This window comes from Mchenga conophoros, linkage group LG8 (genome assembly GCF_057382185.1).
Source record: "Mchenga conophoros isolate Kocher_MC1m ecotype Shallow Benthic linkage group LG8, M_conophoros_male_GT1.1, whole genome shotgun sequence".
Lineage (NCBI taxonomy): Eukaryota > Metazoa > Chordata > Actinopteri > Cichliformes > Cichlidae > Mchenga > Mchenga conophoros.
Window position 1 is genome coordinate 11734857 of NC_140533.1, and position 11027 is coordinate 11745883.

At 38.1% G+C, this 11027-nt stretch overlaps 1 protein-coding gene across 4 annotated transcripts; it reads left to right on the top strand.

Moving 5' to 3' along the window:
• Positions 1 to 2291: 2291 nt before the first annotated feature.
• Positions 2292 to 10417, top strand: abi3b (ABI family, member 3b). Of its 4 annotated transcripts, none has more exons than XM_085284095.1 (9): positions 2292 to 2415; positions 4380 to 5675; positions 5810 to 5977; positions 6160 to 6339; positions 6476 to 6543; positions 6917 to 7778; positions 8858 to 8894; positions 8982 to 9213; positions 9348 to 10417. In XM_085284095.1, the coding sequence occupies exons 2-6, from the start codon at positions 5532 to 5534 to the stop codon at positions 7287 to 7289; spliced, it is 933 nt and encodes a 310-aa protein (XP_085140221.1). In that variant the 5' UTR covers positions 2292 to 2415; positions 4380 to 5531; the 3' UTR covers positions 7290 to 7778; positions 8858 to 8894; positions 8982 to 9213; positions 9348 to 10417. The 4 variants fall into 4 exon arrangements, with proteins under 4 accessions (XP_085140221.1, XP_085140222.1, XP_085140220.1 ...); XM_085284096.1 differs by lacking the exon at positions 2292 to 2415 and having other exon boundaries at positions 4146 to 4434; positions 5022 to 5675; XM_085284094.1 differs by lacking the exon at positions 2292 to 2415 and having other exon boundaries at positions 4146 to 5675.
• Positions 10418 to 11027: the final 610 nt, after the last annotated feature.

Below are 11027 nucleotides of genomic sequence, written 5' to 3' on the forward strand. Positions count from 1 at the left end.
AAGGTGGGTGTACTGTAATTACCTAACGTTACATTATTATTTTCCATAACAATTTAGCCCCCTCCACAATATTAACTGATGTTAAAACAGTTAACTAGCTATTTATTGATTAGCAATTAGCGAATCATGTAACATTAGCTTAATCCTAAAAATTTAGGTTACTATCACATTCAGACAAATAATTTCATGTAGGCTAACGTTACCTACCTCTGTCTTTTTCTCGTTTCTCCTCCTCTTCTTTTCTCTTTTTTCTTCCCTGGGCACCTGACAGTTTTGGCCTTTTTGACATCTTGTGTTGATTTTTTGATGTGGTGACGTCCAAAAGGAACCATGATACGGGAAGGGAGGGGGCGCACCGTGCGGGGAGGGGGGGCATAATGTTGTAACAAATAATGTTTCTATTAAATAAGCTTTACTTTGCATTTTAATTAACGTGGGATTATTTTTTGTATTTAGAAATAATAGTACCAACTTTTTTTTTTTTTTTTCAACATTTATGGCACTGGCGTGGCGCCCCCTGATGGACGGCGCCCTTAGCATTTGCCTATACGGCCTATGCCACGGGCCGGCCCTGCAGCTATATGTTGGAAATGTCAGCTGCTGGGCTGTATGTGTGTATCAGTGTATGCAGGCAGGTATGGCAGCGTATAGGATGACATTAAGCCAAACAAGGATGGAGTTTCTTCACTTACAATTACAACAACCTAAACTATATTTAGGCATCTGTATTATTATTATTATTCCAGATGAATCAACATTTGTCTGACTTATTCTTATTGATGAATAAAGGAATCTCTATACGTCTGTTATTCTTTCATCTGTCTCAAAGACAGTTGATCCAAACTTGGTAGGTGTAATCCTGGCATTAAAAGGAACTCTTTTTTTTTTTTAATGGTCAGCAAATTTTCACAGTGATGTAGTGGTTAACGCATTCAATTACATTTTATTTCTATAGCACCAAATCAAAACAACAGTAATCAACAGTAATTACGTTTTATTGTAAGGTAAAGACCCCACAATAATACAGAGAGAACCCCAACTATCAAACAACTCACTATCAGCGAGCACTTGGCAACAGCGGGGAGGTAAAACTCCCTTTTAACAGGAAGAAGCCTTCAGCATAATCAGGCTCGAGTTTCTGCTGAAGCCATCTGCAATGATTGGTGAAGGGAAGAGGGGAGGGAGATAGGACAGAAAACACACTGTGGAAGAGAGCCAGGGATTATTAATAACTAATGATTAAATGCAAAGTAGTGTATAAACACATGGAGAGTGAAGCAGAAGAAGTGAATAATGGGAGATCTCCAGTTCATGACTCAAAAAAAAGCATCAGGGGGATTTCAGGCTAGTTTACTCCTAGTACCAGTCCCAAGCAGAGATAAATAGGAGCGCTGCGTCATGAAGAGCATCTGTTATAAAAATCAGACATGGTTGTCTATCTACTGCTGCAGCCCCATGGGAAACAAGGGCCCAGCCAAAATAACCTTTCATTAAGATTCATAGAAGTATCAAAGCAGGGCATTAATCGGAGCAATGTTGCACAAAAAAAAATCCTTGAGTGCAACATGAACCACATCCAGGCAATGGTTTCAACAGCTGGTAGCGATAACATGCCAACAGAAGTAAAAATAGCCCAAAAAAAGGCACCGGAGGAGAACATTGCTCCATATAAACAACGTCAAATTGAAAATATTTTTAAATGTTATGGAAACTGTTTCTTCAACCCTCATGAATACACCCAGGCATAGAATGTCAACAGAACATTTATTTTTAAAATTTTTGCTTCTGTTCAAATAAGTATGCAGCATGAACCAGCGCCAGGGACCGTAGATTTGTTCAGTTCAAGAGGCTCGATTTCACTTTTCTTGCAATTATTACAAACCTAAACTATATGACTTCTTCTTCGGGTTTGTTGATGTTATATTAGTCCCAGCATTGCTCTACACATTTGAACCTGGCTTGCTTCTACCAGGTTCTTTGATATTTAATTAAAATGACCAAGAATATATTTTTCCATGCCCTCTAGTGAATGGGATGTATTTTGAGGGACTACAAGCAATTCCATTTTAAAAAATAAACAGCTTCACACTTGAATAGTTTCACGGTGTAAACAAGACCATAAAACAGCAGTTTGTGCTGTCCTGACCGATATGGACGTTGGACTTAGATTTGAATACTACTCATTTGCAGTGGGTTGGGGTTCACTGATAAAAGCAACAGTTCAGATCTTATCAGATGGTCAAAGCTAAAGTAGCAAACTTGTTCATTACTTAACACTCTTCACACATACCTTTTCTTTTTCCAGTACCGAGAGGACTAAAGAAGCACAGTCACAACCATTAATGAACAGGTTAAAACACCACAGTTGTGCATTTAAGTTGACATAATGTCTGAGGTCAGTGAGAGTGCAGAAAGGTAAGTATAGAGTGTTTTCCCTTTCCTCGGCTGCTCTGTAGTATGTTATGTTGTGAGCCCACAACTTCTTGTCTTGGCATAGTGTGTTGGATCACTACTGCTTGTCATGACTGGGGAGCTTAGATAAAGTGCTGCTGCAGCACAAGGCACAATTTGCAGAACTGGTGTTGGCATTCATCAAACGATCAATAAAAATAAAACAAAAGAAATGAAAGATCTGCTCAACTGAAGATAAAGCCTAAAAAATCTGACCTTTGTTATTTGCCCTGTTGAAACCAATTGTATTATACCTGACATTATTTTAAGTATAATTATTTTTTATTATTTGTATTTTTGTTCATATAATGCATTTGTAGCATTCATTTCACTGTTTAGTAAATGGGTTTAAATGTTTAGTAATGCTAGCAAGCAAAAAAAGGTTTTGATCATCAGTCTATTTTATTTTATTAAAAATTAGACTTATTCAGAAACACTGCACACATATTTGAAATGTTATGCCTGACTGTAACCTGTTATTGTAATGTGATTTTCAGAATTCCCTCAAATGCCTTTATGTTCAGGTCATTCTATTGGCTTCTAAAGACAGGTCAGAGGTCAAATGGGACATATTTTAAATCTGCATACAGTGCTTTCTATATATTCCCAATGAACACTAAACTTCTGAGGCTTTTTGTCAATTTCCCACCAATACATGAGCTGACCTTGTAGACTTTACTGGATGTAAGGCAAATTTTATTTGATGGTTAACTCTACTTCCCTAAACGTTTTATCAGAATTCATTCAAAACATCATTCAAAGTTATTGTGGTTACAGACAGAATGATGGCACGCATGCACACAAACGCTGCCAAATATAATAACCAAATAAAAAGAAGAGGAAGAAATGTTCTTTGTATAGTGCTTATGAAAGCCAGCCTCAAAAAGCCCGTCCTGCACTCTTACAGATGTATTAACAACAACACATTAAGTGCTAACACGTGTTGCATCAGCTCAGGGACAACACACGTTGTGTCAGATTTGTCACACACGTGTTTATTTTGAAAGTTGTTTGAAGGTAATTTTAAGCATTTTTTACACATGTTGCGTCAAAATTCACGCAAAAGGTGTTGCACATGTGACAACACGTTTCTGTGTTACTTTTTTAAGTCCTTTCAAAGAGTGCAGAAACACAGAAAATCAAACAAATTTGGAGGGAATTTACATATCAATTAAAATATAGCCTTTAAGACTCAAGTCAAGCTAAGGATAGGAATAAGATCAAATGTCTGACAAATTAAAATAAATTAAATGATAAAGATGGAGTTCATTAATCATATGATAGCTTTGATATTGCGCTGAGTATTAGTCTTGTGAAACAAATATCCAATAAAGAAATAAAGTTATCAAAAACGTCTTAACAGTCACCACTGCTCCTAATAACTCTGTAATATCAGCTAAACTGATAACTGTACACACTGTGGCAAAAATCTATTATACTAGCCAAACATAAGCATGACTTGAATTCTAGGCTCAAGTTAAAAGATAAAGAAATTTATAACCAGATAAAAAAAAAAGAAGAAGATATCTCTGGGACAATTAATCATTTTAACTTCAGTACCGTAAATGTTTATAGTTCAATTTATAATCTCATGTGCTGTGAAAGACTGAAAAAAGCAGATGCCAGTTAAAATAATGATAAAGAAAGAATACATTTATTTTGCGATGGCTCCTACTTCAGGATAAAAGTGTGATTAGGGCTTGAAGCTGCATGGAACCACATCCAAAAGGGTTTCTAACTACGTCTGTCAGGGTCTCCTCACAAGACCTTAGCAGCAAGAAAGCTCGATTATCACAGAGCTGTTTTGTCAAATTAGAACCATCCCTGTGTTGGTGGCAGTAAAGCAAATGCTCCTGGTACAGACGCACCTTTCCACAGCCTCTTGATGTTTCTTGTTAACTGTAATTTTTTTGTTTTTATTAACTCAGTAGCTGGTCTGCAGCTTTCCTCAATGAACTCCAGGGAACTGTATCAAGCGCCATGGTAGGTAATCGTGATTAAGATTCAAATACAGTCCAAATGTCAAACTCATGGTACCACTAGGGGAAAGTCAGGGGATTCTTATGATGCCTCTAGGGATCGTCTACAAATGTTAAAGCAGTGAATCCAGTAGTAGGAAATATTTCAAGTGACGTGTCAGAAATAATTTGAAGTGAATGGGTGTTCAGAACAAGACAACATAAGGTTTTTACATATATCTTGCAGTATTATGATGATTCATACTCTCTCTCTTTACTGTTTAGATAAAAGGCTGTAATCAAACTCAAAATAACTGGAGTTAAGGTCAGTTCTTCTTGTGGTTTATCGCATGGCCCCAAAAAGGGCATAAGCATGTAAACCAACGCAAAGTTGTTGGAAACCTGGAGTCAGGGACTTGTGAACTTTTACCCAGAACTCAAAGAAGGATGTTGGGGAATTGAATGTGTTTATACAGGATATGTAAAACAATGCAATGTATTTAAACTTGGCGAAGCGTTTGGCAATTATGTAAGAACCTAATTACAAAAGTCATCATCTCTCTGGTTATACTTACCTGAATTTATCATTAAAAAAATACCTGCTTTCCACAGATTGCATCCAAACGTGTGGAGCGACGATCATCATCCTCACCCCCACCGTTGTTATCACTGCAGAGGGCAACCGCCGTCGACAGACCTTGAGTTATTTTATTTAGACTACACTGACCTCTAGTGGACTTAACGAATAATACAAGTGACTTTCATCCGGGCTCCTTAAAACCTGCAAAATTATTTTAAATTATTTTATCAAGCAAACTATGGGACGTGTAAAACATTAACCCCACCAAAAAATAAATGTAAAAAATGGTGTGTTTTTTTGTTTGTTTGTTTGTTTCTCGCGAGACAGATGTTGCTTAAGCAGTCCTAGTCGAGACCTCACTTGTTAGCCCTGCCCTGGGACCAGCTGCTCTAAATTCTGTACCCTGCAGTATTTTTCCGCGTTCCCCACCGACCTCACATTCCCCAGCCTCGGCTGCCTCTTTCCAGAAAACTTTTTCCATCTTCATCAGATACTAACAAGTACACTTAAAGGTTTTACGAGGCTTTTTTTCAGCGACACCCATGGGAGAAATGACGGAGGAAAAGAATTGTTCGGAACTTATTACTCAGATATTACAAGAGGCGCCGGCTGCCAGGAAGGACCTTGTTGATAACTGCAGCAACCTCCACCGAGTGGCAGATTACTGCGATAACAATTATGTTCAGGTGAGTAATGCCCCCACTCCCAAAAAAGGGCCACAAGGGCTATATAAACAAAACAGTTTTCATAGGTTTGCATGTTTAGATCTTTTATAATCATCATCATCATCTTCATTTTAATTAATTTTTAAACAATTCAGGCAGAAGATCAATCCAAGGCGGTTGAAGAGATCAAGGTTTTGGTGAACCAGTCGCTGGCCAGTGTGACCTATCAGATTAACAATGTGGCCAGCTCTGTGCTGAGACTGCTGGACTTACAGGCCAGGCAGATTAAAGACATGGAGTCCTCCATCAACCTGCTGTCACTGGTAAATAGCCATATATTTTTAGTACAGTGCTAGCTGCATGTATGTGAAACTGGTCATTTACAATGTAACATTTCTGCTTAAAGCCACAGAGTAACTTTGTCAGAGGTTCTCAGAGGAACAAGTGATGTGATTGAGAGTTTTTGCATCTTTCTGACTGAAGCTGTTTCCACTGTGCTTTGCAGGATGCAGCTATCCACTGTGAAAAGGTGGCCAGGAGAGAGATCGGTGTGTTCACTACCCCCAAAAATAAGACTTTTTCCAAGCCTATGACCCCACCAGCTTCAGGCAAGGAGCCTAAGGAAGCCTACTCAAGGGAGCCAATCTCGTACTTCACACTGGACAACATAGGACACAGTTTTCAGGTAAAGAAAAATCTGATAGGCTTGTCTTCCTTCTTATTAGATGAAAGCTTTATAGAAAAATCATCTCTGTTTTCCCGGTATGGTACATGTTATATGTGGAGAAGTTCTGTGGCCTTCATTTTTCTTCACTCCACAGGTCACTGAAGCGCCCAGAAAGAGAGCAGGAACTGCAGACAGCATACAGAGCGCTGCAGACACCTCTTTGTACGTAGACCCTTCCTCTTTGTGGCTAGTTTTTTATGGAAACACTGACATAATTGTTTTAATTAACACCCTTAACTTAATGAAAATTAACTATTATGATATGGAAAAAGGTGGTATGTTTGTGGGGTCGTTAGCACTGTCACATCACAGCAGTAATGTCCTGGGTTCACTGTGAGGTCCTGGGTGTGAGTGTGAGTGGTCTCTGTGAGCACCAGTGCACCAGCACTAGTCTCCTTCATGGTCATGAGTGGCGTTCATGTTTCCAACTTCTTCTAAATGTCTTTATTTCACAAATGTGGACTGTTCCATTATAAAACACAGTTTCGCTGTCAGGTTATCAGTAGTGCTCATGGTGTTTATGTCTTGTCTACAGCTCCAGTCACGGCATCGCTGTGCCACCACCCTCAGTCCCCACCAACAACAGCCTGCCTCCTCCTCCTCCGGCCTCTTCAGCCTGTTTGGACCCCGACCTGCCTGCTCCCCCGCCGCCTCCCTCTTTCTCCATGGACACTGACCTCCCCCCTCCGCCCACCTTCCCCTCGCTCACAGATCTCCCCCCGCCTCCCCCTTCACCTCCCCCTCCACCAGCTATAAGCCCGTCAAGCACCTTCCCGTCGCCACCTCGTCCCGTATCTGCAGGTTCCCCTCTTCCTCCTCCGCCTCCTCTTCTGTCAGCACCACATCTCAACACTGGCACCTCTGTTAATGTGCCGCCACCGCCGCCCCCACCTCCCCTAAGACTGTAACATTACAGTGTGTCTTGTACTTGGTAGAATAACTTCTCATATTACTTGCAGTTACTCAGACTGTGAACAAGGACGTGAGATCAACATTCATTTTGTTTCGTTTTTTAGCTTGAGAGCTTGCAGTGGTTTACGGCCTGTTGAATGGCAGTTCTGTTGGTACAGACAGCCGCTCTACAGATTCCTCCAACATGTCTCAACAACACCTCGACTGCATTCCTTAAAAACAAGCTGAAACAGGGATTCTTGCTCTCCCTTGTCTGCTTATCCCCCCCACCCCAAAATGTGATTTCCTTTCCTTATTACACCTGCATATTGTTACCTTTAATGGCAGTGGACTTTAGCCCAGCGCAGCTGTCAATATACTGTGTAGCAAGAGCATAACTGATGATAAGTTGCGTCAATAGCTCCAATCTAGGTGATTTCTGCTTCTTAAACAAGGCTGTACATTGATATAAGTCAACATTCTGCTTAACCTACATATAGCTGAAGGTAAGCTTTATTTTAAAAATGGAAATAATTTGATGAATCTATTAGTAATGGATTTTGTTTAGCGAGGCCCATATCACGAGGAGAAGCCACACTCAGCCTGTGTCATTACATGTCATTCAAAATGAAAAATAAATGTTTTGTAATTGTCCTCCACTTTGTTTGATCCAAATTTTGTTGAGGTTTAATTTTGTACCGAGGTGTGATATAAAGTGTGTTAGCAACAATTAAACGTTTGTGTTAAATGAAGTTTTAACGTAAATGTTGATTAGCTTTACCTTAAACAACCATCGCCAAGAGTTTATAATATGTGCTGTGACTAAGGTGTAATTCTCCTGTAACTAAATCAGTGTTTTTTTATTTTAAATCATAATGTAATTATATCAAGCTTCAAATGCTTAAAGGTAGGAATAACAGAATAAAATAGGCGGGCAACAACTCAGGTTTTTACAGGAAACAAAGAAATTATATGGTAAATAAATGTTACGGTAAATAAATGTATGTACTGCATAAGTAATTTAAAGTAGTGTAAAATTTCATTGTCATTTTGTGGAATAGCAAACACTATACTCACGCCTTATTTCATGGGGCGTTGAATTGCCTTTTTACATTTTTATTTAATACTCAATATGTTGATGTGCATGATGGATGTTCTCTAAGTCAGCTGTTCTTTTACATGCCTATGTGACCATATAATGATAGAGCCAAGTCATCACTGTTTAAACATAACTTTCTAAATACAGGAAATGAGTGCTTCCTGTACCCAGCTTTAAGTATTTGTAGGTAAATGTATTTCATTGTAATTTTAAGTAAAATACATTAAATTCCTTGTAGTTACAGGGAAATTATACCTTAAGTTGTAGGCCATATTATATAAAGTATTTCCAGGTTTCTTTTTTGTTGTAGTCTGACAGTAGAAGAAGATAAAAATCTACCTTTGAACCTCTCCTTAGTAACACTTAGATAGTGAACACCTGATTGCATAACATCCATAAAGAAGAGTTAAGTTCATAAAGTTAAAAATGAGATTGAAAATGTATTTATTTTTTGACAAGTGCTCTTTTTTCTTAAACCTTACTTAGGTTTAAAGAAAAATCTGATGGACTTTCTTATTTTTTTGTAAGTATTTCTTTCCAGGGCAAGATTGATACAAACACCTCATTTTATTAATGTTAGTTAATGATTACGTTGCCTTTCTCTTCCCAGGGTTCCTGGGTTGATTGTCCTCGTCCTTGTGTGCATATTTTGTTGCCTAACTTATAATAGAGAACCAGGACAATACTGCTCACCTAGTCACAATAATTCTCCCGCTGTGTACACGATCCCTATACTGGACGAGCAGCAGCGGGACGAGGAGGAAGTAATTCACATTTACGAACTGTATTTTCAGCCTCCTGTGTACAACTTAAGAAATGACAGTCCTCCTCCTCCATACATAGTAAGTATTCATGCATTTATGACATCATGATGATGATGATGATGATGACAATGATGATGCTCATGTTGCTCACTGAGTCTATTCTTAATCCAGTAATAAGCACGCTCCTTCATCAAATGTGTCCTGTTTTTCAGCTTGAACCACCACCCTACATCAACCCACCTTCACCACCACCCTACATCAACCCACCACCCTGCCTCAACCAGTCACCAGCGCCGCCACCACCACTACCATCACTACCATCACTACTACTACCAGCACCACCACCCTACATCAGTTCACCATCATCACCTTAACTCAGCCCATAACCATTTATGCCTTCTTCCATCCTTTCCAAAATATGAGCATGTATGTGGTCATAAGTTTCATTCGGGACATTCGGTATCTGTTTTAGATTAAATGTTGTAATTCCACATTGTGGGAGAAAGAATCCTGTATTGACATAGTTCATTTCGAATTTGCTCAAATGCACTAATGCACTTACACGTAAAATATGTTTTGGTGAAAAGTTTTCTTGTAGTTTTTTTTTTGTTTTTGCTGTTTAATTGTAATAATCCTGCTTCACAACAAATTCACATTTAAAAAAACTGACCTGATGTTTTTCAAAGGAAGACCAAGGATGACTGTTTAATTTATATACGTACATATATAAAAGTCAAGGCATTATGACAGAGCAATATTCACAGACAGCATCACAGTACTGAGAGTGTTTCTATTTGAGTTACACATCATCTTATTAAATGGACTGGAACTGAAGAGGACACAGCTTATTGTTGCAACCGTTAGGTTGTTGCCTCTCTAACTAACTTGACACCCTTGGACTAAACTTCAGCCCGAAGCCCTGGAATAATGCACTTAAACCTATTGTCTCACTGTGTTATGGAGCACTGTCTCTTCCCCTTGTTTTTTCTGTTTATTTTATTTATTTATTTCTTTTGGGGGGGGGTGTTTTGCTTTGTTTTATTTTATTTTACTTATCTATATATAATTTTTTTTTCTGGAATAATATCTGAATGATCTACATGGGAGAGTATGTGTAACTATATCTATGTGTTTCCCCAACACTGTTCATACACGATGTACATACATTATTATACACTCAATTCTTTTTATTAATTTCCTCCTCTATTTTATTTGAAGTCTGTCTTCCTGTTGGTTAAAATGTTGTTGGAAAAGCAATAAATAAATCTTTGAGAAAAAAAAACACATCATCTTAATAATTAAGTTAATAATTATCTTATTAACAGCTGACATGGCTCCACCTTTGTACCTGACGTTCAGCTTTTAATACAGTGATATTTAATACACATTCTTTGTTCTATCAGGGTGTACAGTGGTTTAAATGTTTCTGACTAATTTTAAGCTTTTTGTTTCTGATGGTGATCACTTTGCTCTCCACTCAGCAGTAATTTATCAGGTTACTCAGGGGTCTACAGTCGAATAAGTCCTACATGTTACGACCAAGCAAATTTAGACAGAGACAAAACAGCTCCCATTAAAAAATGCACAACAAACTCATGCATTTACGTTATTATTATTATTATTATTATAATCTAGAATGAGATATTCTCAGAATATGTGAAATATTTCCCTAATTTATATTTTTAGTTAAAATAATTTTTTTTGGTCTTCAAGCTTTTGTATTTTTTCAATATTGTGCATTTGAGTGATGCACTTTGTTACTCTTGGATAGTATTTTACAATTTTTATTATCATTATTGTGATTACATTTCTTTATAAGCAGGAGCTGTCTCTAAAGCCAGAGATTTTAGCGCGGCACCACTAACTGTCATTCTACTGCTGAGCGAGGTTTA